Genomic DNA, 27925 nt, shown 5'->3' with positions numbered 1-27925 from the left:
TTGGGCCGTGGTGAGGGGTCAGAGGTGACGTACATGATACAGGGACTGGCACATCTTCAGTGCTCAATAAATGTTAGCTTTTATGATTGGAATCAAGGAGAAACTGGATGGTGGGCATCATGTGAAGGAACGGGAGAAAGAGATTGCTGCTACAGAAATTAGTGATGTCCCCAGCAAATCTTGGGATTTCCTAAATCAAATCCCTGAGAGGCCGGCAGGTGTCATGTGGTGTTCAGCACAGCAACCAACAAGTTGTTGGCAGTTGGTAAAGGCTGTGCTCCTGTCACTGGTGGTAGCCAGTTCTCCAGTTTACAGGAGCCACAAGGCTCCACTGACTTCACTTCAGTGTCTCAGCAGGCCGGGCAAGTTATAATTGGCCTTAATTGGCACTTACAGGAGCTTTAACATTCCTTACCTGCTGCCAAGGAACACTTGAAAGGGGGAGAAAGTATTTTCAAACTTGGAAATACCAAGCGATTCATTCAGCTGTGGGCTTGGAAGCCTGCTATCCAGAATCAGATTAGCTTCACCAAGAAATGTTGCTATGTTATTATCCAGTGCTCATTAGGTACTCATGCCGGATTAGGAGAGGTGGGAGATGAAGTTTAAATGGGGATAATTCACCTTGGGGGTTAATACCATGCAGCAGCCTTCCTCTGGCTGCCATCATCTGATCTTTCGGTGGACGGCTCTTCAGGGCTCCGCCACACTTCATGCGTGTATCCCTTTTCAACTGTTCAAATTGTTCAAAGGCAGGGAAATAAAGTAAGTATAACCTCATGGCCTGATTTACATAGGCTTTGTGTTAACCACAGTCTGACCTCAGTCCAGTCATTATCTGATACACAAAGTGAACACTGTTAGAAGGTGACCAATCATGCCAAATGCAAGGAGGATAATGATATCAGAAATAAAACAAACAGATTCTTAAAATCATCAGTCCTGCAATTAAATTCACCCCAAAATGTTATCTTCTAGGAGCCTATACATTTTGCAGAAAGGGATCTCAGCCTAGCTGACCTAGATTTCTCCCAAAGGTAAATTCCAAGCAGGATGAATAGAAATTTCCCACAGATGCCAGGAAAATTGCCTGTGATTGCTTAAATCAATATATTTTTTTAAAATCATCACTTGTTTTGAAAGATCTCTTGAAATCCTATCGTTACATATTACTCAAACTCAGAACATCCATGCTAACACTGATAGTAAAAAAGTTTGCACTTGTTTCAGAAACTTAGTTCAGAGTTAGATCACAATCAATTACATTTGTTTGTGTGTCTGAAACACTTTAAGACACTTTAGAAAAAGAAACTGAATTTTAGAAACTGAATACTCCTGGTGGTGATATTCTCAAGCACACCTAATAGATATAAAGGATGATAGCCTTTGGGGAAAACAATCTAGTAGCAGCTATTAACAATGCATAGAAGTACGCTTTCTGACCCAGGAATCCCTTCCTGAGACTAATCCCACAGAAACAAAACCACAAATAGGTAAGGACATATGTAGGAGGATGGTTACTGCTCTTTTGTTCATGGAGGCAAAAAGGAGGAAATACGTGTATGTCCACAGAGGACTTCAATGAGGAAGCTACTGTACAGCCACAACTTAGAATAGTGAGCAACCATTAAAATGGGGCGAATAGTGTTATCCTGGCCTGTGAATAAATTCCCACGTGGTATTGCTGAGTAGAAAAGAAGCAGAAGTGTGCATCATAGAATCCATTTTCTGTAAAACTATGACCACAAGTCCTTACGAAGAAAGGATTAGATGGGCCTGAATAAATTTATTAGCATGAGAAAAATATAGAAGCATGTATATACTAAGTTATGTACTAATAATGTACCAAGTTACATAGATGGTTTAACAGTAGACAGAAGACTATTACAGCTGGAAAAGGTGGGTAGGCAGAAAGCCAATGAAACAAGAAAAAAGTAGGCTGAACTGAAAATAGCATATTTGAGATTAATACATTTGTCTATGTAAAAATACATAATGTTTATATATTTAATATATTCATGCATTATTCAAAAACTCCATAAGGAACAAATTTTTGTTCTTAAAAAATGCACTGTGAGAGGAAGAAAAATTTAGACAATGTGAAATTCTGCGATTACATCAAACAAGCATATTCTGATTAGGGCTCCCATTTCATTTGTTTGGCTAAACAGACTGAGATTCAAGTAGCACAACTAAGCACAGTAAGGATCACATAGAAAAAAGGCCAGTTAGTCACTCTGGTGAAACAATATTTTAACTTTCTTTTTCTTTTTTTTAATTTATTTTGAGAGAGACAGAGACAGCATGAGTGGGGGAGGGGCAGCAAGAGAGGGAGAGAGAGAATCCCAAGCAGGCTCTGCACTGCTACAGAGCCCGACGAGGGGCCAGAACCCACAAAGCCTTGAGATGATGACCTGAGCCAAAACCAAGAGCCGGATGCTTAACCGGCTGAGCCACCCTGGTGCCCCATCAATATTTTAACTTTCTAAAGCTCACTACAAATCTCCAGTATTACCAATTCTAACAATCTTTTAAAAACATCAAGCATAAGAAGCAATAAACAAATTTCATTCCAGAGTTTATTTTTGACTCTAGGAGATTCCAAATCAAGAGCTCTATCATGTGTGATTAGGGGCTTATTGACTGTATTTTAACTTTTAAAACTGAGATAGTTACCTTCCCTGATCTTTCCCTTTTTTTTTTTTTTTAACATTTTTATTTATTTTTTTAGAGACAGAGACAGAGCACGAGTGGGGGAGAGGCAGAGGAAGAGGGAGAGGAAGACACAGAATCTGAAGCAGGCTCCAGGCTCCGAGCTGTCAGCACAGAGCCCGAGGCAGAGCTCGAACCCACAAACCATGAGATCAGGACCTGAGCCCAAGTCGGAGGCTTAACCGACTGAGCCACCCAGGCGCCCCTTTCTCTTTATTTTTAAACTTCAAAACACACAAGAGGAAAAGGTATAAAATTTCTTTGAAGTTCAGAGAACTGCTGCCTTAATAGCAAAATGCAGAAGTAAACCCAAAGACTGGGATTTCTATATATACAATGTGAAATGAGGACGGAAAGAACTAAATTTAGCCACTGCTCCCTTGCCTCAAACCAGTTTGTTTTATGGGCTTGGACTAGCCCGTGCCTGGGAGGAAGTGTCCCAGCCAGGGACACCCAGCCAGGTGTTACAGCATCACGAAGTGATAAAAACTCCCTCTTCTGGTCACATGTAAGACCACAGTTAAACAGGGTGGAAAAAGCAGGTGTGTGTGTATCTTAACTACTAACCATACAAATTAAGTCTCGTGAAATGACTCAGGATAAACATCTTTTAGCAAATATAACTAAAATGTGGCTTTATATCCTGAAATATCAGCTTTAAAATCTGAAGCACAGCCAACCTAATGATTTCTATGTATAGTAGACAAGTCAAGAATAGCACGGGTAAATAGCCAATTTTTATTGATTGATTGATTGATGCTGCTAGAAACTCACATTTTCACTGTCTTATTCTGGTGACACAAATCAGATCTGTTGAAGTAGTTCATGAAATCACCATAATACTAACCTGGAGGGCAGCTCTGACCAGCCTCTGTGTGGAGAATCAATACAGTGAAATAACTGTCAGGCATTCCCAAAGAATGTTCTTGAAAGCACTGCCCGTCCTAATGCAACACTGAAAAACCACATGTCTATCAATAGAGAACTGGTGGCATTAGTTTAAATACACTAGCGAATGGAATAATAGGCAGTCTTTAAAAAGAAAGAAATAATGTAATATGAATTAACATGAAAAAATAAGATTATTAGGTTAAAAAAGTAAATCTGTAACAAATCTAATGTGGCTGTGTCTGAGGGAAAACAAGAAACATGCAGCCACATAAGTCTAGGAACTAGAAACCTTCCCAGGGTGTATGCCAGACTGCAGCCCTGAAAATATGGAGGAGCTTTATTCATTCTGATTTCATGTTTATCCTCCTCTTTCATACTTATTTTTTTTTTTTTACAAGGTATGTTACTACCCTAGTAATGAAAACAAACCCAAATGCATGTGTTTTTGTTTGTTAATCAGTATGTTTTTGTTACCCAAATGAGAACTTGAGAACTCCCCTCCCAGGAAAGTGTACACATCCCCTTCTGTTTCCTGGCCCCTATGCCTAGGTAACTGTTCTATCAAAACAACAACAACAAAGGAAAATAAATGACCCCAAAGCTTGGTATCTTTGCAATAATTATCTTCAACCCCTACAATATTTAGAAAATGCCTAAAGACTTGAATATGATACATCAAGGTTCTTCATTCAGGTCAGCACACCTCATTAAAAAAGAAAGAAAAAGAAAGCCCACGTACAAACTGAAAGAACAAGCCCCTGCTCCGTAAACTAGGTAAATTCATCCAGCCGCCTGAGCCAAAATTGCCATGAGTCATCCGTCGTCCTGCTTCCCCCATGTTGCTAATCCCCAGACCATGGGCAGGCCCCGCTGGCTTTCTACTTCCACACAGACTGCAATTCCAGCGACAGCTTGAAGCCTTTGCCACAGTCTTAATCTGAGCTTTTCCTCCCGACCCAGCTCTCAACTGGACTAGGGCAGAACAGCCCAGCCTACCAACTGGGCTCCCTTCTTCCACTCCTGCCCGTGTCCCACAGAGCAACCATAAATGAGATCAAGTCACTTTCCTGCTCAAAACCCTCCAGCAACTTCGAATCGCCTGCATTGTCCAGTCCTGAGCCTCTGAGCCCAGGACGACCTGGCCCCAGTCCCCCCTTTATGGAACCTCAACCCAGACCCCTCATTTCCTGACACACTGCTTCTCCACCTCCTCACTGGTCTTCCTGTCATGCCCATCTCAGCATATCTACACTTGCTGTTTTCTCTGTGGTCAACAATGGTCCTCCACATCTTCAAATGGCTGGCTCTTCTTCTCAGTGAGCTTCAATATCAACAACTCGAGCAGCTTTCTTTGACTAGCCTTATCTAAAGGGTCTTGCCCAGGGGTCATCATTCTCTGTCACATTATTCCCAGCATTTATCACCACATGAAGTAATCTTAGGTTACTTGATTTTGTCTCCACCCTCCCTAACCAGAATATAAGCTGCATGAGAGACACTGTTTTCTTCGTTCAGGGGGAGCAACGCCTACAACAGACATTAGGTAGTCTATAAGTATTTGTTAAATGCATGAATAATATCACAGCCAACTTATTTATTTTTTTAAAGTAACTGGAAAGGCACATTAATAAAGACAGAGATTTCATTAAGAGGAAAAATCAATACATTTTTGTAAGTATAAGTTTAAATGCTGCTCCTACAAATGGCATAAATACTACTCTTAAAGATACTACTTATTACATAACTGAGGGAAAAAGATAAAATTTATTACCTAGGGACAAACTGGTCCTTTATTTGATGCTACTGAAGTTATATGAAAAGATTAATTAGCACTATTTGGCTTGTGGCAAAGAAAAACTGAATTCACTGCATTTATTTTTTATCACATTATTTTCCGTGACATGAAGTTTAGGTCAAATGGTCAACTTCGAATTTCCACGGAGAGTTAAATTAACGTCCACCTTGACATCATTCACATTGTGACGTGCCTGCTCTGGTTAGCTCCCTTCCCTGACTCAGCTCTGACTGCAGGACAAAGGCCTGGCATATGTCTCCCAAGCAAAAGAGTCAAGTATTTTTGGCTCGGCAACAACTTTCAATCTTTATACTGACTACAGAAATAAATATGCCAACCAACTCTCTTTAAAGAAACTACAGAATGTTAGGGGCTGGAACAAAAAGAGGAGGCGCTTGGCTCTGGATAGGTACTACGGATTTAGGATTAAAAAAGTAGAACAGGCCAAAGAGAAATCCAACAACTATGCTAAATCAATTATCTACCTACTACCATTATGTCTTCAAATTACTGAATGCTCTGAGGTAATGAGTTTATGATGCTGACCCAGCTACTCTACGCCACCTTTAAAGTTCTACCTGAGCTAGGACATCTGTCACTAATGATAGCTTTGTGACATGTGGAATTCATTACACCTTCCCTAGATTTTCTTTTAACTCTATACATCCTTATTACAAGCAAGAGAAATAGATAGGAGTAGCCAGAAAACCTGGCCTGGTACATTTTATCCATGTGAAAGAAATTTAATTTAGGAGTTTTACTTGTAAACTGGGAATAGAACTATGCACTTGATGGGCCTCAAAGAACAGGAAATGAGACAATACATGTAAAAATGCTTACTGAATCATCAAAGTGCTATTAAAAATCATCATTAATCTGTGGACTTTTAGGTGAATGGCAATCCTAAAAAGATTCACTATCACTAAAAGTTTCAAAGTAGAAACAGGCCCAGATTATAAAAATGCAGTGACCAAATTTAGCTGGCACACTGGAGTGAACAGGGAAACATTTTTTCTTCATACAAAAACAAAGTTACTCAACAGCCAAATAAAACAACTCACTGAAAATACCCGAAACTGTTACTTTCCATCAGATGGCAAAAGGGGAGGGGTGTTCTTTATGAAACAGCAAAACCTCTGCTTTGTGATGTAGATCCATTGAATTACACGACAGCAATCACTGGTCACAACTATTTTAAGTGGTGTCAACAACGGGAATCAGCATTTATGCCAGAACCAGCCCATCAGATCTCATAGACTAAGACTCATTTTGCTCTTATACTAACATTCTTTGAAATCAATTAGCTCAAAAATGCAGGAGTCATTTCAACTTACTGATCTTCTGATGAAAATGACATTTTTGAAAAATATAATTTATGCTGGCATCTAAAAGAATCCAAACCACCTCAGTGCACTTCAAGGAACATTAAATCCAAGCAATGTGTGGGGCTGTTAATTTTGCAGGATCGTAATATCTGCAAGTAGAGAGGGCTGCAAGATCACCGCAGTGTTTCTGCTAGCTCTGCTTACACCAAGTTCTGAAAAACCCAGACGGATGATATGCCACCCACTCTCCCTGCCCCCACGCCCATCTATGAACAGAGGTCTGGGACGGACAGATGTTTCACACTGAGGACCAGACTCACGTTCCACTCACAGTGACTGGCAGGGGTTCAGTACGTTATCAACACATAAAAGACCAAGGGTATTTGTCCTCTGTGATCCTTCTGCAGATCAAAATGTGACTGGAGAATTCTGCTTCCTAGGCATGATAAATCCTACCGCTAGGGTTGGTTGGCCTCAGTGGACAGCTCCTTAAGCACCAGAGGAAATCAAATCCAATAGCTTGAGCTGGTGTTTCCTAAAACATGGAGCAGGTATCACTCCCCAACATTCACAACCTTAAAGCTCAAGTGACAACTTACTCCTTTCTCCATATCTCTTTCAGTTCTTCTGATAACATCACAACTACTGTGTGGATAACACTTGCCTAAACCGTGCTAGTCTTAGTCTCCCCTTCCACAAAGGGAGCAGGCCTCAGAGCCGGCATCGGCAAGAACAGTAACAAAGAATTTAATCATCTCTTCCCTGTATTTATTTTTACGCCTTGCGTGTATGGCAAACAACACTAGTCTTCCTGTTGATGATTGTGGTAAGGTTTTGTTTGCAACGGACTGACTTTAAATAGAAATGGTTTGATTTAAAGAAAAATACTAAATGGAATTATGTAAGCGAATCATAAACTTTGAACCCGGTTGATTAAAATCAAAGGAAGGTGGCAGAGGCACATGTGACTATGAGGCCTTGCTCAGGGACTGAGCTGAGCCAAAAGGTGAACAAACGGGTCAACGTAACTAACCTGGGGCAAAATACTTCAACAGCTGACAATGCAAGCAGGGTTTCAACTTATTACAGATTCTAACTGTGGCATCTGCCCAAGCCGAATGAACAGCACTCGTTTACTTCACCTAGGTAAGATCAGCTCATGTCTGCTTTACAAAAGACAGGTTGGGAGGAACCGAGGTATTCATTGGAAGCAAACTCCAAGAGGAGCAGCAGAGAAGCCCAAGCACACAGCGTGTCACAATCACATGGGACGTTCTTCCAACACAGAACCCCAAAGGCACCCCAAAAGTCATCAGCTGATCCTATCTGTTCAGACCCATAGCCAATGGATGTAAACAGGACTACACATTTTATGCTATTCAGTAGCCAGCTTAGGACCAACACACTGATTATGGAGACTCCCGACTTGGTAAACAAGCTCAAAAGAAGGGTGCTTCTGGCCACAGGGAACATCACCATCTCAGCCCTCCTTCTTAGTTAAAGTTTTGGAGGCAATTAACAGGACGTTTCCAGCATGTAATACAAAGTTAAAAACCAGTTTTAAAAAACCAGGGGCCTCCTTTCTTGCCATCCTTGCTAGACTCAACAAACTTTGGAGTTCCCGTCTGTGTCAGTCACTGTGCCAGGCACCAGGAATACACAGCCACAACTCCTGACAGTGGGGAGGGATCTGCCGTTATCCCAATGCACCCCAGCCAGCCTGTGGGTCAGACTCAGGTCTCAGGAGTGGTTTAGAATGCGGATTCCTAAGTCCTATCCCTGAGATTCCCATCTAGCTGGGCAGAATGGTTCTCAGGAAGCTGCCCTTTTAGAAAGCTCCCCTTTGATTTGGATGCACAGCAGGTTTGGGATCCAAGGATTCAAATTATACTTTTAAATCTGAAATTAACAGTAAGGAACATCTTGCTCTCAAAAATAATGAGTAACTTAAGAAAAATATGAAGTATCTTGGACTACTTCAAAACATTAAAACATCAAGAAAGTATATGGTATTACTACGCAGCTTCCAAGAAAGAAAGCAATGTATACTACGAAAGCAAACAGACCTGCAAGAAACTGGAAATGCCAAAATGACACTACCATCATTCACCATCACTGTTCACATGGAAATCCTGGTTAACCGTTAGCTCCAAAAAAGGCAGTTCGGCTAGCAAGAAAGTAAACTGTCTCTTACTACTATGGATAAATAAGCTTCTCACCAGTTCCCAAGAACATTACCACCAACAGGAACTGATTTACAAGCCTTGTTGCTATTGTAGCTTTCTTCTCTCCCCTGGCAGCCATGCTCTTAAAGGAAATGCCTGTTTGATTTTGCAGCAACTGCTCACTTGTTCATACAAGTCACAGATGACTACTACTAACACCTTAATTCACAGAAGACTGCCCACACATTTTCATCAACTTCACTAAAAGATAAGAAAACAGAATCCCTCCATTGGCAGCTATGGATTCTTCCAAATACCTAATAAACAGACTACAATGCCACAGGGAAGGATCTTGAATTTGAAAACTATTTTTGGTGTTAACACATAAGAATGGGCCTTTTAGAATTCTAACAAAAGACCACACGGGTTCCAAAAAACCCTTTTTCCTGTTACAACCCTTGTGCCCAAAGATAGAAGAAGACACTGGCCGCAGTGAAAATGCTTCTTGGTACTAGGGCACTGCCCACCTCTCCTTCTCTCCAGGTGAGTGGGGGTGTCAGTCCCAAACTACTCCAGGGTCATCACATGGTGCCTCCCTCAACTTCATGCAGTTGCTCCCAACCCTACACACCCACGCAGGGCCAAACCTCCCGTTTATTCTCCATTAGCCTTCTCCCTGGTGCTGTCTCAGAACTCCTTCAACATTTCCCAGCTGAATCCCTCTCTCAGAACACTTGGGTCCCATCTTTTTGCCAGGGACTCTTCTCTCTTACAGTTTTAATATTTCCCTTGCCACTAGACGGACCAAGGTCCACCACCCAGTGGCTTTATCAGTCCCACCCCTTGCCTGTCCACATAAGACTTTTGAGTCTATGAACCTTGCATTCGTATTTTCTCATTTACATGTTTGAAATGACCACCCTTCCTTTCTCCTTCAACAAGTATCTTATCAAAAGATACTTGGTATACTAGACGCTGTTACAGAAAAAGGGTAGAAATATGATTTTATGACACTCCTTCATGCCCTGTCCCCAAAACATTGACATTTAAAAAAAATTTTTTTTAACATTTTATTTATTGTCGAGACAGAGAGAGACAGAGCGTGAGCAGGGGACGGGCAGGGCAGAGAGCGAGACACAGAATCCAAAGGAGGCTCCAGGCTCTGAGCTGTCAGCACGGAGCCCAATGCAGGGCTTGAACTCACAAACCGTGAGATCACGACCTGAGCCGAAGTCAGATGCTTAACTGACTGAGCCACCCAGGCGCCCCAATATATTGACGTTCATTTTTTTTTTAATTTTTTTTTTTAACGTTTATTTATTCTTGAGACAGAGACAGAGCATGAACAGGGGAGGGTCAGAGAGAAGGAGACACAGAATCTGAAACAGGCCCCAGGCTCCAAGCTGTCAGCCCAGAGACCGACGCGGGGCTCGAACTCACGGACTGCAAGATCATGATCTGAGTCGAAGTAGGCCGCCCAACTGACTGAGCTACCCAGGCGCCCCTCAATATATTGACATTCTTAAAGAGAGAGTGAGATCAAGGATATCATCTCCAGGCAGGGCGCCTGGGTGGCTCAGTCGGTTAAGTGTCCGACTTCAGCTCAGGTCACAATCTCACAAGTCGTGGGTTCGAGCCCCACATGGGGCTCTGTGCCGACAGCTCGGAGCCTGGAGCCTGCTTTGGGTTCTGTCTCTCCCTCTTTCTGCCCCTCCCCCACACGCGTGCTCACTCGCTCTCTCTCTCTCTCAAAAACAAACATTAAAAAAAGAAAAAGAGGGGCGCCTGGGTGGCTCAGTCGGTTAAGCGTCCGACTTTAGCTCAGGTCATGATCTCGCGGTCCGTGAGTTCGAGCCCCGCGTCGGGCTCTGTGCTGACCACCCAGGGCCTGGAGCCTGTTTCGGATTCTGTGTCTCCTCTCTCTCTGATCCTCCCCCATTCATGCTCTGTCTCTCTCTGTCTCAAAAATAAATAAACGTTAAAAAAAAATTTTTTTTTAAAGAAAAAAGAAAAAAAAAAGAAAAAGAAAAAGAAAAAGAAAAAGAAAATCATCTCCATAAGATGTGCTGGAACAACTGTGTGCAGTGCCTCTGGAAGAGGGGACCAAGAGGGACCCTTTCTAGCTAAGGAAGTCCTGGCAGAGGTAACACCTTTATTTTATTTATTTTTTTTTTTAAATTTTTAAATTTTTTTTTCAACATTTATTTATTTTTGGGACAGAGAGAGACAGAGCATGAACGGGGGAGGGGCAGAGAGAGAGGGAGACACAGAATCGGAAACAGGCTCCAGGCTCTGAGCCATCAGCCCAGAGCCTGACGCGGGGCTCGAACTCACGGACCGCGAGATCGTGACCTGGCTGAAGTCGGACGCCCAACCGACTGCGCCACCCAGGCGCCCCAGAGGTAACACCTTTAAGTGGGCCTTGAGCCAAGCCAGCTGTTTTCATACTCCCATTTCCTCTCTCACTCCCTTTCAATCCACTCTGCCCACCAATCCTCCCTGGAGGATCATGAAGTCACATCACTCTGGTGCTAGAAAAACCTGCAGCAGGTCTGCACTGAGGCCAGGGGTGTCTAATGGGCGGGCACTGGGGCTCTCTGAGCGCGTCCCAGCCTGTCTCTGCACACTGCTCACCCACAAGTGGCTCCATCAGCCCCGGCTGATGGAGACTCCTTGCAGTACATCCCAGACAGCGGGCAATCTCCTGGCTCTGCGCCTGCTCACATCACGGCTACTGCCAACCTGGGGCCACCAAGTATGGCCGTTTAGCGTATAGACTGTGAAGTTGTATGTGGCAGCCCTATCTATCCCCATCGAAACACTTCCCATTTTAGGGGATTATAGGTGATTTTTTAAAAACGATTTTCTGCATCTTCCACAACGGACATGTATCACACACCTAAAAACTGAGGAAAAACATTTGTGCACATGTGACAACAGATCCACTCTACTCTTCAGAATACCCTAACCAGAAGGCAATTTTCTCTAAGAAGCTTTCTCATTGAGAAGCAATCTGTGTTCCTCCTTATTCTTAAGACCCTGCACCGTTTTTTTGACTTCAGACACAAACATTTCTAAATCCACAGCTGTACTTTTATCTCTCTCTCGTACCTATTATGTGTCAGGCGCTGTATGAGGGGCTTTACCTATGTTGTTTCATTTAATCAATCCCGAGAACCTATGAGGTTGCTATTACCATTCCGACACAACAAAGGAAGCTGAGGTTGGAAAATCTGCACAAGGCAAAACAACCAACTTAGGCTTCTTCCAAGTGTACATTTTAATTTTTTTTTAACGTTTATTCAGTTTTTGAGAGAAAGAGCCCGAGCAGGGGGAGGGGCAGAGAGAGAGGGAGACACAGAATCCGAAGCAGGCTCCAGGCTTCAAGCTGTCAGCACAGAGCCCAACGCGGGGCTCGAACTCACAAACCGTGAGGTCGTGACCTGAGCCAAAGTTGGACGCTCAACCGAGCCACCCAGGCACCCCCCAAGTTTAAATTTAAATCCAGTCTAGTTTGGCTTCAAAATCCTTAACTCCAAAATACGTGGCAATTGACTAACTGCCTTTTCTAATACTAACCTCCACAAGTCTTCATCAGGAAGATAATATCTTATTCATCTTTGTACTCACTCTAGTGCTCACCCCGGGGCTTCTACTCAGAATCAGAAATTCAAAAAAACCTTTGTGTGACTGCATAAAAAATTTATTCCTTGGGGGGAAAAATGGTGGGATGTGGATATGATGGTGTGACTCTTATAACAACGACTGTCCCAACAGCAAGCCATGTAGGTGCTAGCTTTAAAATGCCTTTCAATGCTATGCTGTCTTCCCCAGCTCTATTTCCACACCTTAGTCTTAGTCTATTATCATGTCTTACCTTTGAACTATTTTCCCTGCTTCTCCCCTTCTACAATTTATTCACACCAAATTAACCCGTGTGGTGGGCCTGTGTTACTTCCTTATACAGGAAAGCCCTAGAGTGCCCCCCAAGGGTCTTCGGACTCTGGCCTCCAAGGCTGTGCACGATCAGGGTCCCTGCCCACAAGGGCACACTTCTCTAGTGTGTACTTACCTTCACTGACCTCCCTCCACCTACAGTGAGCTTCTTTCAGTCTGTACTTCAGCTCGTCCCTCTGTATAAGAATGCTTTAATTCCCAAATGCCACGCTGGTGGCTCTGTCCCATCACTTAAAGCTCAAGTCACCAGGGTCACCTCCCCAGAAGCTTTACTTAAACACTATCTACAGGGGATCTCATTATTATTGTGTCTCAAGCTCATATCTGTAGTAATAAGGACAATGAGGAAACAACTTAAAGTTATTTAAAAAGTATGTCTAGCTAATTTTGCTGGTCTCATAAGCTAAATTATAAACTCCATGGACGTAAGAATCATATTATACATCAAAGTGCCTGAAACAAGGTGGTCATTCAAATACTTCTGAGCTGTTATTGAATCCAACTGGGTAAAAAACTACATCTTCTCATTAAATTTTTTTCTACTGTAAGCACTTTAGGTGGCATTATGACAAAGCAAAACCATCTTATCTGGATTGTTCCATGATTAAACACCCAGACAGCAGGCATGGAGTCTTGAAGCCCAGGGATGGCTCAGGGGTTCATGAAATCCCTAAAGTCGCAATGCTTCATTTCATTCTAAGTACGTGTGCATTTTAATGGATAAGATGTGATAGCTTCCTCACATTCACAGATTAGAACACGAGGTCAAGCTGTATTTAAAATTATTGAACTTGGAAGTTTCAAAATCACATTTCATTTTAAAAAGGCATGTATCTATACTATGTATATATATATCAAATTTTACCAGCCACTGAATTCACAACCATGAGGTGAGGTCTAGAAGGAAATAAACCTTTCACTATACGGACTCAATATTTCAAAAGAGTTTTCATAAAATACATTATTCCTTGTCCAATTTCAATAAAATTCAGAAAATACCCAACATCTGAGAGACATTAACCCATTCGATGAATTAGAAAGCCTACTTCTTGACAGAGGGAGGGATATTATACTCTATCCATGCTGTCACTGGCCTTCAGCTTAATCCTGCTTTACCTTTTACCCTCTCATAATGATTTTTAAATGGTTAAGCACTTACCATAATGTGATTGAAATGCCTGCGGTTTGACAACCTGATTACAGTCGTTACACACCACCAAGTAGAAATCATCGTGGGCTGGACAGAGACCAAATATTGGCATGTCTGCAACAAAGAAGAGAGCATCACTCACTCATCTGGTTCTGATTAATAGGAATCCATTTGGGGCGGCAATACATTCTAAAGGAGCTGCCTTAAGATGAAGTGTAGCAGTACAAGCGTTACTGCAGTAACATTTAAAAATACCTGATGTGGCACCGTGACTAGTAAGAGAGAAATCAAATCAGACTTACAGAAACACTGTCCAGAGAGCTCAAATAAAAGGCACCAAAAATCATCAGTCTGAGGCGAAAGAGACAAATCTACTAAAATGCAAACAATTAATACATTCATAAAATAAAGCAACTTTACGTGAACTCGACCAAGGATTATGGGGAAGAATCTGCAACCACATAAAATGCTTAACGATTCACAAAGCTCTATCATCTAATCGTTTTATTTGTTTAACTATGCATTCTATTCCAGCCATCTGGCCTCTGAGTTCCATGGAACAGTTAAGAAAGGAAGCAGAGGCTTCGCTGAAGAGTAAAACTGCTGGTTTGGTCAGAGTATAATACAAAGAAAATTATTTTTATACTCTTTTTTCAGGTCACAAGAACCTCTAGTCCTTTCGCTTACATACTGATGCTCCTGGACACATGGAACTTGTGTACAAACACAGCATTTCATATATTAATCTCAGTTCATTTACTAGAATAAGGCAAGATACAAGTTGGATTTTTTTTTTTTACAGTTAAGAACTTAATTAAAACACAAACGTGAAACTAAATTATCTGCATAAACACAAAAACTGAAAGTGACTTGATATCTGATAATTTATATATATATGTGTGTGTGTGTGTATGTACATACACATATATACACATATATACACCTATATATACATACACATACCTATATGTACATATACACACATATACATATATACACATATATATGTATATACTTATTTTTTAGTTATTTTTGAGAGAGAGCGAGCAAGCGAGCACGCAAGTAGGGGAAGGGCAGAGAGAGAATCCCAAGCAGGTTCCACACTATCAGTACAGAGCCCGATGTAGGGCTCAAACTCACGAACCATGAGATCATGGCCTGAGCAGAAGTCAGATGCTTAACTGACTGAGCCACCCAGGTGCCCCAGACATCTGGTAATACATGGCTAACTAAAGTGTCATAACCATGAATCGTTACTTATTAACAACAATCTAGGTAGGGAATAGCGCTAACATTTCAGATCGAGAATCTAATCTCTTAAGTATTTCAAAATTGGCAATTTTAGGGGTGCCTGGCTGGCTCAGTCAGTAGAACGTGGGCCTCTTGATCTCAGAGTTGTGAGTTTGAGCCCCATGTTGGCCAAAGAGATTACTTAAAAGAAGACAACTGGTGATTTTAAACAGGTTTTTTACACTATTTAGAATATTTGCAATGAATGGATTAACTAGCACATTTCAAAATTAGGCAAATAGTTTAGGAGACCAAATACCAAGTTTAAAGGGGGGAAAAAGATCCATTATCTAATTAGCATCTGTTTTCCTTCCTGTAAGATTGAACTTCACACTTTCTCCAGCTTGGGTGATCTTGGTAGCTTTACAGGAAAATGCCCTGAGGAGATGTAAAGTGATCACAGTCTCACAAGTATCAAATTACTGACCTAATATCTACGTAAGGATATAGCTCAGATTTTCTTAGACAGTTTCTATTACACTAAACTGCACAGACAGCTATAAATCTGAAATATACCAGGGACCAACAAGATTCTGGGATGCGGTGGCAGCACTGAGCAGTTTCTAGGTGCTATTATCTCATTCTTTTCTCACAACTGCCTAGGTAGATACCATTACAACCCCACTCTAAAAAACGAGGAAACTGATTCACAGGGAGATGAAGTACTTTGTCTACGTCAATAGCTGGGATTCCATTCTGACTCATAACAATGGCTTGGATTTAGTCCCTTGAAGATCAGAGGAACGTGATTTCTAGAAATTCCTTCCAGTTTCCACCTCCAATAAGTTGGAATGTCAGAGCTGAACACCTTTGATAGACTGATAATGTAAGAAGCTTCTAGTAGACTACTGACTTCTGTGACTAAGCTTAATAATTTAATGAAAAATAAAAACCAAACAATGTGCTATTTTCCTTGAAAGCATGCCCACATTGAGTTAAAAATAGTACATGTGGGAGAAAAGGAAAGGTTATATCCATGCAATGATCAACATATAATAAGCCATTTTCCATGGCTACAATTTCTTGACATGACATTTCATTTAAAAATAAAATTATGTATTTTAAGTACTTTCCTTAAGTTCCATGTACCCCTGTGCTACATGCCTCCAATACAGGACAAATTAAAGAAAATCTGAATTACAGAACTAATATGGCATTCGTAATTTATAGTGTGAAATGTCTATAAATATCAAATCAACAGTTTCATTAATGAAATTCGCTCATTTAGTTTTATTAATTAAAACAGTAGTTAAAACAGCATTAAGTTAAATGGTCTCAGTTTAGAGTTAGGCCTCTGCGTGCTGGTTTGTGTGGCTTCCCACAGCACTCAATGTCAAGCAATGCTGTTTCAAATATATCACTTTGCCAGACACCAGATACTTCTGGGGACTAGCCCCCCTACCCCTTTATAAATAAAGCCATTTTTACAAATTAAAACCTGTGCCAATCTTTTCAAGTAGTAACAATTCGACTGGCCACAATAGTGTTTATATAGGAAACTGTTTTTACTCTGATTCCTTTGATCCTTTTGTGAGACTTGGAAACACTAGTAAAATTAAGAAGGTAGGGGTCATTTCTGTAAGGGACCAGGAATCTGTACTTGTGTAAAAACTTTAATTTCCTCAATAACTTAAGATCATTTGCAATCGATGATGACAGTAATCATGATCAACAGTTGGCCTTTACTGAGAGACTGCTATTTGACAAGCCCTGGCACATGTAAGCACTTATTACATGGTTTATCCTACAATACAATCCTCACTTTACTGAAGGCGATATCAACTTGTCTATTGTCACCCAGCAAAAAAGCGCAAGCAGGACTCAAACTCAAGTGTACTCTCTCTGTGAGCTCAGAATATCTCACCAGCTACCTCATCACACTCCCTAAAATTTGCACTCGTGTGTGCACGTGTGCCATGAGCGCATGCACACACATGCACACATAATCCCCATGGAAAGAAACATGGTATACTTAAGTCCAGTTCATGCTACCCTAAGAAATCAAATTCCTGTTACGAAAATCTAAAGCAACTTTAATTTTAGCTTTCTAAATTCTTTACTTTCAGATATCCATATTTGGAAAGTAAGCCAGAAGACACAAAAAAATTTAAATAAAATGTCTCCAGGAGTAAAAAAAAAAAAAAAAAAAAAAAGAGTTCTATATCCCTTTTCTGCACTGGAACATTCCAGAGGCCTTAGCAACAGGAACAGAATGTGGAATGTTGTGGCAACAGAGAAAATGAAATAATTTTTGTGAGAGACAGTATGTATGTTTCTGAATTTTTTTAAAGCATAAATTTATAATGAGCCCATCTACAAATTAACATATAAAACTTGCCCAAATGCAGAAAGGTAAAAGATTGATTTATATCAAAATATGAAAAAGAATTGATAAGCTACTATCAACTACTTAGCTACTATTGAGTTGTTTTGTTTTTTTTTTTTAAGTTTATCTTTATATTAAGAGAGAGAGAGAGAGAGAGAGAGAGAGAAAGAGAGAGAGAGAACAGGGGAGGAGGAGAGAGGAACACAAGAGAGAACCCCAAGCAGGCTCTTCAGTGTCAACGCGGAGCCCGACACAGGACTCGAACCCAGGGACTGTGAAATCATGATCTGAGCCAAAATCAAGAGCTGAATGTTCAACTAACTACGCCACCCGGGTGCCCCACCACTGAGTTTTTTTTAAAGTTTGTAAAATACACTGCAAACATACAACTTATACCATTATATACTTCAAAATAACGTAGTTTTAAAATCATACCTGGCTCCATGCACTCTGACTAGTTTGAAAGAATAGATTTTTTGTGTGTAGGCCCTAAATCTTTCTCAGGATTCAGATCACTCCAATCTCCCAATTAGCACGTAGACCAATACCCACATCTAGGCCATTATGTACTTTGGAGACCCCAGGCCAGCATACTAGGAAGGACTGGGTTTAAGTACATGGACACATGGGCACGTGTGCAGATCTCCACAGGCAAATGTAGAATGAAGGCTCTCTGCCTGAAACCAGACCCTAAACAGGAGGGAATGTGTTCAGTTACTTTCCTGCTACTCTCCCCATTTTGAGGACTGAGTCCGACAGCAAAACTCGTGTACTGTGACAAAGTGTTTCACCTTCACAGTACCCTGGGTGTCTCCCTTCTCCCATGCTCCCCAACTTCTACATACCAATGACTTCCACATTTCCATCTCTAACCCAGATGGCTCCTGAGCTCTGTCTAGACTCATATATCCAACTGCTACTAGACGCCACCATCTGGATGGCTTATACACATCTCAAATGGAATAAGCATGGTCAAGAGAACTCCACTTTCCACCCTGCCCTTTACCCACCCCCAAAACCTTCCCTCTCTTCGGTAAATGACACCATTTATCTCCCTGAGTGCTCCAACTGAAAACCCAGATGTCATCTCTGACTCCTCCTTTCCTCATCACATCCAGGCCACCAGCCTGTCTGGTTGGCTCTACTCTAAAACCTCCATCCACTTCCCTCCATTATCTAAGACCACTGCTACAGAGCCTACCACCAGCACCTTTCTGACAGACTGTGGAAAAAGTCTTATCTACTAGGTGGTCTACAGTTACTTCCACACGGCTGCCAAAGCGGTTCTGTGAAGTCCTCCAACAGATCACATCACTACCATTAACATGTCTCCAGGGGCCTCCCACTCCTTTAGGAATAAAATCTCAGCCCTTACCACAGCCTCCAGGGCCCTGCCGGATGTTCCTCCACCTCCCTCTCACTTTCTGTTCCCTTATTCCTCCTTGCTCCTCTCTCCTTAACTCACTCTGCTTCGAGCACACGGTCTTCCTTTTTCTCCTTAGACCCAGAAAGCTATTCTCAGCTAGGTTTTGCCCTTCGTCTTCATAAGATGCCTAGTACATTCATTCACACACTAGCAGGTCTGGCTCAAAGCTCTTCTCTTCAAAGGGCTTCCCCTTCCCCAATTAGTTACGCTCTATCACAGGTATTGTATGTAAGCAGAGTGGCAAACACAGAAGACCACTCCCTATCATTCTGGGCAAGTTCTATAACTTCTTTGAACTTCAGTTCCTTCTTGTGTCATACATATGGTAATGATAAACAGTACCTAATTCACTGGTCACTAGGCACTTCACAGGGTTGGAAGATTAAGAGAACATAGGGAAAACCCTAGAATGCCACAGAAAGTGCTCACACAACAACCTCCGCCCAAGCCTGTGAGACAGCGGTCATGCACCCACACTATTGCTCAGGAAACTAAGACACACAGACATTAAGATCTTACAAGCTAGTAAGTGGCAGAGTTGACATTTGTTTTGGTTTTTGTTTGTGTGTTTGTTTAAGAAGGCTTCACACCCAATGCAGAGTCCAACCTGGGGCTTGAACTCACAACCCTGAGATGGAGACCTGAGCTGAGATCAAGAATGGTTTGTTTAACCAACTGAGCCACCCAGGTGCCCCAAACCAGCTCTGCAGGGCTCACAAGCCCAGGAAACTCCCAACATTCTTCTAGAAACACTGCCTAAATCTGCCTCCCCCATGCCACCCCACTGCCCCTGCCCCTGGTAGTGGCCTCCACACACCAGGACAGACTTCCTACCAAACCCAGCGTTTCTTCCCTTTTCAGGCTCCTCCAACCTACTGCCAAAGTCACAGGCCTATAAAGAAATAACACCACTCCTCTCCTTGAAGACCTCTGCTGGCTCCAAAGCGGGGCTCAGATCCCTGACCCACCTCTTTGCAAGCAAGGCCCCTATCACTCTGGTTTTCCCATCTCTCTGGTGTGAGTCAACCTGCTCCAGTCTCAAGACTGCTTGGCCTTCTCAGAGCCTGCCTTATACTCCCACAATCCTATCTTTTGGCCAGAACAGTTCCGGTAGCGTGGAAAACTTTCCCCTCTTCTTCCTGGAACTCCCGCCTTTTCATAAGAACCCGTTCCACCGCTCTCTCTGCTGTGCTCTTCCTCATACCACTCATTTTCCCATCGCAGTCCTTCACTCAATGATTGATGAATGGTCATTTATAGGCAGGCACCTCTGTAGCCCTGCCTGACAGCTGACTCCTTGCCTTCCCTAGCACAGATCCTGAGAAGCAAGCTCTCGCTGTGTGTTTGTGAAGTCATGACTGGCACTTGGAACTCTTCCGCAGCTTCCAGTTGCTCTTAGAATAAAAACTGGCCCATGCGGCCTTGAACAGCCTTGACCTGCGTCTCTCCCTACTGGCTGTTTGCATCTGGCCCTTCTGGCCTTTCTTTTGTTCCTGGAGCACATCATGCTCTCTCCTGTCACAGCACCCAGGCACTTGCTATTCTGTCTGCCTGCAATCACCACCTTCTCCACACCTTTACCTGCCTTGTTGTTTTAGGACATTCAGTCTTGGCCTCAAGGTCACTTTCTTGGAGACTTGGTTAGACAGGCCCTGTTTGTTACATGTTCCCAGAGCACTGACTTAGTTACTAGCCTTGCCACAATGTACCATGCCCAATTTATAACAATCCATCTAGTTGTGTGAACCTCAATTTCCTCCCACTAGAAAAAGTTCTGTATTTATCCAGCTTCCTGCTCTAGTGACAGTGCCTGACAATGTCTAACTTGACCGACAGGAAGCAGCAAATAAATATGTGTTATATATCACTTGATGAATAATAAGTAAAGTATTAAAGTCCCTGTGGTACCATCATAAGTCAAGGTTATAATTGTGTCTTGTGTCATTTAATGACATAGAGTCATCCACTAGAATTGGGTGATACATTTAGTGATACAAACATTGAAGGGTGAGAACGGTTCCCTTGAACACATGATCAATCCCATTCCTGGAGGCCGCTTCTGGCAAAAAACTCATGTTTCAGGGCCTGATTCTCATCAGCAAATTCTCTTTCGCTAGTGGTGCAGTACAGTAACAAAGAGCAGTTGTGGAGTCAGAGTACCTGGGTTCAAGTCCCTATTCTTCCTCTTACTAGCTAGGTGATCACGGTTACATTATTTGATGTCTTTGAACTTCAGTTTCCTCCTCTGTGAAATATATTTCAGTGTTATTTTGAGGATTAAATGAACTAATCCATGGGGAGCACTCAGTGCTGAGCATGCAGTAAATACTCAATACCTGTGAGCAAAAGAAACAAAAACACAAAATATATACACACCAGAAATGTCTGCAAGGGCCCAGCTCTCACTAATTAAACTCAAAGAAGACTGCCATACACACAAGAGTGACTATTTTACAATGTGAGCTAAACTCTCAAGCGGTCTCGTGCTCCTACTGCTGGTCACACACTCCTTCCTGTAAACAATGAAAGGGAGGGAGGGTGCAGCAGAGGAGGCTTGCTGGCACCCCTCTCACTGTAGAGGGTCAGAGCCCAGGCTTCGGAGTTTAGGCTTTACCCTGCAACACAGGGAGAATCCAGTAAGCGAGGAAGCCACATGATACAAAAGGTCACTCTGGCAGGAGTATGGATCAACTTAGGTAATGGGGGGCAGGGAGCAGCACAGATTTGAGGACAGTGGTCCCTAAGGGCTGATGAAAAAGTCACAGTGAGACACGAAGTGCCTTTGCGATGAAAATGGGGGAAACCCGACTGAAGACAAGCTCTGGAGGAACTTGACAGGTCAAGACCCAGGAGACTGTAGGTGGAGGGTGAGGCCAAGGGAGGAAGCCAAAGATGGAAAAACTTTTGTAAAGGCAAGAGAGCCTAGTGGTTAAAAGCACAACCTCTGAAACTAGATTGGCTGCATTCAGATCCCATTTTTGCCACCTACTAGCCTTTATTCAGTATCCTCATCTATAAATGGGTAAAGTGACTGTACCTATCTCATAAGTTGTTGAAGGAACTAATGAATATAAAATGCTTAGAACAGTGCAAAGTCCTTTAAAATGTGAGCCTTTTTTTTTTTTTTTTTAAATCATCTTCCCTATCATGGTTCTCTGGTCTTTGATCTAAACAGTAGCTATGTTCCCTTCTACCCATGCCAAGCCCAAATTCCCCCCCCCCCCCCAACCCCAAGAGTAACCAGTGATGTTTTTAAGTCAAACATCACCTAGTCTAACTTAACCTCTTAGTGGTTCTCCAATGTAGTCAGAATGAAAAACAATGTTTAGAAGGCCCTGCCTGACCTCTGCAACCTGAAGACATGGCACTCACCCCCTAATTTCCATTCCAGAATTCTAGTCTCCTTGAAAATTACCAACATGCCAATCACTTTCCCACCTCAGGACCCTTGCTAATTCTGGTTCCTCTGTATGGAATCCTCTGCCTGTCTGGCTCCAGGTCTCAGCTTATATTCCAAGAAAAGGACCTTTCCTGACCACCCCATTTAAAGATAGAGAAGATAAAAGATAAAGATAGAGATAGCAGACCCCCATCTCTTCAGCTAATTCCCTTTCTTCACTCATTAGTTATTTGTGTTTTGGCTCTGTCCCTAAGATGTAAGCTCCATGAGGGTGGGTGCACAATGCCCAACACACAGTAGGTTCTCAAAAAAAGAATCTGAGGAAGGCCTGCCTCTGCATCAGACTTCCTGAGTTCAAATCCCAATGCCATCATCACTCACCAGGAGTATGACCTTGGGCAAGTTCCCTTCGGTATTCTCATCCATAAAACGAGATGATGCTAGCAGTTACCTTAATGGGTACTTACGAGGACAAAGTAATTTACTATACGTAAAGATCTTAGAACTGTGTCTGACATGTAAAAGGTCTGCCGTACCTATTATGATTATAATTATTTCTACTTTTACTGTCAATGAGTTACACTGACAATCCCCCAATTTCTGCCATCTATAGACAGCACCTCTTACAACAGTATGTATTAAGTACTTACTGTGTGTGAAGTATCCTGGCAAATACTCTCTATACACCATTCATTCATTCATGTATTGGATCCTTACTATACCTAGCCACTATTCTGAGCACTGGGTATCTATCAGTGAACGAAAATCACAACAAGAAACTCTAAGAGGTATTAACACATAAAACAAAAATAGTAAAACTTTACAATTACTAAATAAATCCTAAGTTTCAGGTAGAGTGCCTAAAGCATTAAGTCATCTGATCTTCATAATACTACCTGCACATTTCAAGGTCACCATCCCCACACTTCACAGAAAATGCAAGAGATGCACCAAGGAGGTTACGTGCTTTAAGTGACAGAGCCAGTAGGTGGAGGACCTGGGATCTGAAGGTTGAAGGTAGGCTTTCAAAAGTACATGTTCTCCACTTCAGTGCACAAGCCTCTCCACTGCTCTGTGCCTTCCCTGCCTCTCTCAGGACATCTCTGCTCTTCTGCCTTGTTTAATCAAAGTCAACCAAAGCATCCTATCAGACAGCAGATTGTTTAGGCTACTTCTGGATGGTCTGCTCTCATTGTTCCTCTAAGCTGTGCTTAGATACTAGGACTCTCAGCCCCATTAGTGTCTGAAACACTTCTAAGTAACCTGATAGACTTGGAAGGCTGGTCTCTGCACATACTAAGCTTTTACTGCAGTCAGTCCCAAATTTATTTCAAATTTATTTCAAACTCTCAATTCTGGATAGTCAAAAGTAATTATCAGTAACATAAAAGCTTTTAATTGCTATTAAATGAAGTTTAATGTCGCGACTGGGAAAGGATAAAATAGAATTTTATTTCTACCTTGCACAGTTTTCCCAAATTCATATCCTCTGCTCCAATAATTAAAGGAAATCAGACTTTCCTTTGACCATAAGATGTTAAACAATAGAACCAACCAGGGACAAAACTGGCCAATCAACAGTGTTCTAAAATATACATGGTTTAAGGCCCTGTCTAAACTAATATAGTCAATAAAGACTGGATTAAAAAAAAGAAAAGAAAAAGAAAAATGAGATGTTTTAGGTCAAAAAGCAATTAACCAAACAGCAGGAGACCAAAGAATGAGATCAAAGAAAATAGTTCTAATATTTATGAATCAGTAACTGTGAGTAGCCAGTCTTACAGTCATCCTCCCTAGATAAAAGTCACAAGTGCTAATGTTGTCACTGCTTGTACTGAAACTGAGATACGGGGCCTGGGACAGAAGAGAGAAGGCAAGTACCAAAGTGCTACGGAATTTGCATTAGGGAAGGCACGTCTGGCTACAAAGGTGACCAACATGGCAGTACACATGGCAGGCTGTCACATGTGTACCTTAAGCTACGCCAAACACTGTCAGTAAATTCTGACCTTTCAAATCAGAAACCAAGCCTAAAATGCCACGTGTCCTAAATCTGGAAGTGCTGCCACAATCACTTTGCAACACTACCATTCAGCTAAGCTTGCAGCCAATGGGTAAGCTGAGAGCTAAAAAAGAGTGTTACCACTCTGCTGGTACCGTAAGCAGAGCGTATATAAGGACTCGATAAAGAGTGCTCTTAATTTTATCTTTATTATTGTTATGGTTACATAACATAACACTATAACTACAGTTACAATTTCACGACCCAATTAAGAATATCATTTCTTCTTTTGCTCAAAAGGCAGTCAATATGCAACCCCACATCTCCCAGTATCCTTTATGCAGAAAATCCATGGCTCTCATATAACTAAGTACAGCATTAACTATAAAATGGCATTGACTACTAAGCCATTTTTGCTGTTAAATGGTTAGCTTTATATAGATCATACCTTGGTCCATAAAACAAACCTCATCAATTTTTTTTTTTAACATTAATTTTTGAGAGAGAGAGGGAGAGAAGGAAGGAGGGAGGGAAGGACAGGAGGAGAGGCAGAGAAAGAGGGAGACACAGAATCCAAAGCAGGCTCCAGGCACCAAGCTGTCAGCACAGAGCCTGATGCGGGGCTTGAACCCACGAACCGTGAGATCATGACCTGAGCTGAAGTCAGACGCCTAACCGAATGAACCACTCAGGTGCCCCACAAACCTCATCAAGTTTAAAAGAAATGAAATCATACCAAGTATGTTCTCTGTCCACAGTGGAATCAAATTAAAAATCAGACAAACATAACAAGAAACTTCTAAACACTCGGAAACTAAACAGACATTTCAAATAACTCATAATCACACAATGTAATCACATTAAGAGATTAAGGAAGAAAAATCATACTATTATAAATGATGCAGAAAAAGTATTTAGGATAAAGAACCACCTCCACATAACCAGGAATAAAGAGGACTTCCTTAACTTGATAAAGAGCATTTACCAAAAAACCTGCAACTAATATCATACTTAATGAACAAAGACTATATGGCTCAGAAACAAAGCAAGGATATCCACTTCTATTCGGCATAATAGTGGAAGCTCTAGCCAGAGAAATAAGGCAAGAAAAGGAATTAAAAGGCATACAGATTGGAAAAGAAGAAATAAAAATACTATCTCTATTTGCAAATGATCTGATGGTCTATGCGGAAAATCAAAAGCAATCTAAAGAAAACCTCCCAGAATCAACCAGGTTAGCAAGAAGGATAACAGGATACAAAATTGCCTTGGTCTGTCTGGGCTGCTATAACAAAATACCATAGACTAGGTGAATTATAAAGAACAAATATTTCTCACAGTTCCAGAGACTGCAAAGTCCAAGATTAAGGTGCCAGCTGGGGCACCTGGCTGGCACAGCCAGTTAAGCGTTCAACTCTTGATGTCGGGCTCAGGTCATGATCTGATCTCACTGTTCAGTTGCTAAGTTCGAGCCCTGCATCAGGCTCTGGGCTGATGGTGCAGAGCCTGCTTGGGATTGTCTCTCCTTCTCTCTGCCCCTCCCCTTCTTGTGTTCTGTCTCAAAACAAAAACAACATTATTTTTATAATTCAGCTTATTCTGTGTCTGGTGAGAGCCTGCTTCCTGGATCACCGACTCCTTTTCCCTGTGTACTCCACATGAAGAAAGTGAGAAAGCTCTCTGGAGCCTCTCTTATGAGGACACTAATCCCATGAGGTCTCCAACCTCACGCCCTAATCACTTCCTAAAGGCCTCACTCCAAAAATCATTTATACTGGGGATGTTTCAACATATGAATTTGGGGGGGAATCACAAACATTCAGCCTATGCACAAAATCAACACACAAAAATCAGCCTTTCTACATACTACTCATAAACACGTGAAAGCTGAAATTCAATGGCTAGCCTTCAGCTAGCATGTTATGCATGCTACTTGCTTTACGGTATAGCTGAGTATTGTTCAGCAGCCATGTGGCTGTGAAGAATGTAGCAAACCAGAGATCTGTATCTTTCATTAAGTACCTTAAGGGAATGTTATAAAATGTAATTAGCTCATATTCATAAAGTCTTTAAATATCTTACCAAAAACATGCCCCAGAAGGTTGACTTTTAATAGATAATGAAAACATAGTAAGTGTCCTGAGTTTGGCTGAGATTCATCACATCAGAGACAAAAACGATCTGTAGATGTTCTTTTCTTTTTAATTAAAAAATTTTTTTAATGTTTATTTTTGAGAGAGAGAGAGAGAGAGAGAGAACAGACAGACACAGAATCCAAAGCAGGTGCCAGACTCAGAGCTGCCAGCACAGAGCCCAACGCAGGGCTCGAACTCATGAACTGTGCACGAGATCATGACCTGAGTCGAAGTCAGACACTTAACCAACTGACCCACCCAGGCGCCCCTGTAGATCTTCTATCTTAATGATCACAATGAAAAAAAAAGCACACACAACTCTATGTTCATCCTCAAAGCTCTGCTGCTTGAAGTATAGCCCATGGACCATACCCTACATATCACCAAGAACCTGCTTAGAACTACAGAATTTCAGACCTTGACTCAGACCAAGTAAACTAAAATTTGGATTTTAACAAAATTCCCAGATGGTTTACATCATTGTTTGAGAAGCGCTGAAAATAGATCATACAATTTGTACTGAAAGTTGAATAATGTTACCAATATTAGAGAAATTAATTCATATCATAATCCAGACTTTTTTCAGTCTGACCATCTAGCAAACCCATCTTGAGCATATTTGCTCAAATGTATATTGCCCCAGTGTATACTTAGTACGCTGTACTTTGTAGAATATCTTATGTATAATGTGTATCGAATATATTAGTCTGTAGTTTTCAGTCTTGGGTTTTGTTGATCAGAGTACTGGTCTCATAGAAAGAGTTGAGAAGCGTTCCCTCCTTCTCTACCTTTTAGACAAGTTTGTGTAGCATGGGTTATAATCCTTTATACAGTTAGTAAAATTCACCAGTGAAGCCATCTGGGTCTGGGCTTTTCTTTGTGAGAAGTTTTAAAGTTACGTATTCGGATCTAGGTCTATTTGGATCTTCTAATTCTTCTTGAGTGAATTTTGGTGGTTTGGTAGTATCTTTCTAGGAATTTGTCCATTTCATGTAAGTTATCTAATGTGTTGGAATACAGTTGCTCACAGGACTCCTATACAATCCCTTTCTATTCCATAAGGCCAGTATTGATGCCATCTAATTCCTGATTTTAATAGTATGAGTAATGGGAAATCTAGCTAAAGGTTTGCCAGTTTTATCAAAATCAAAGCCCTCAGATCTTGTCAAAGTACCAGCTTTTGGCGTCACTGATTTTATCTATGTTTTTTTCTGTTCTCTAGGTCATCTATTTACACTCTAATCTTTGTTATTTTCTTCCTTCTGCTTGCTTCATGCTGTTTACTCCTTTCACTAGTTTCTTAAGGTGGAAGGTTAGATGACTGATTTGAGATCATTCTTCCTTTTTAATA

The 27925-nt window shown here is 41.6% G+C and overlaps 1 protein-coding gene across 6 annotated transcripts in view; it reads right to left on the bottom strand.

The window, feature by feature from the left end:
- ATXN7 (ataxin 7) overlaps positions 1 to 27925 on the bottom strand; it is a 141101-nt gene that overhangs the window by 36453 nt on the left and 76723 nt on the right. For all 6 annotated transcript variants that reach the window (XM_042929896.1, XM_042929895.1, XM_042929897.1 and 3 more), the window contains one exon: positions 14005 to 14109. In XM_042929896.1, coding sequence (XP_042785830.1) covers positions 14005 to 14109 — 105 coding nt within the window. The remainder of the gene's footprint in view (positions 1 to 14004; positions 14110 to 27925) is intronic.

Source organism: Panthera leo, chromosome A2 (assembly GCF_018350215.1).
Source record: "Panthera leo isolate Ple1 chromosome A2, P.leo_Ple1_pat1.1, whole genome shotgun sequence".
Classification (NCBI taxonomy): domain Eukaryota; kingdom Metazoa; phylum Chordata; class Mammalia; order Carnivora; family Felidae; genus Panthera; species Panthera leo.
Note: the sequence above shows the minus strand (reverse complement) of the source record. Positions and strands in the feature narration are given on the sequence as shown.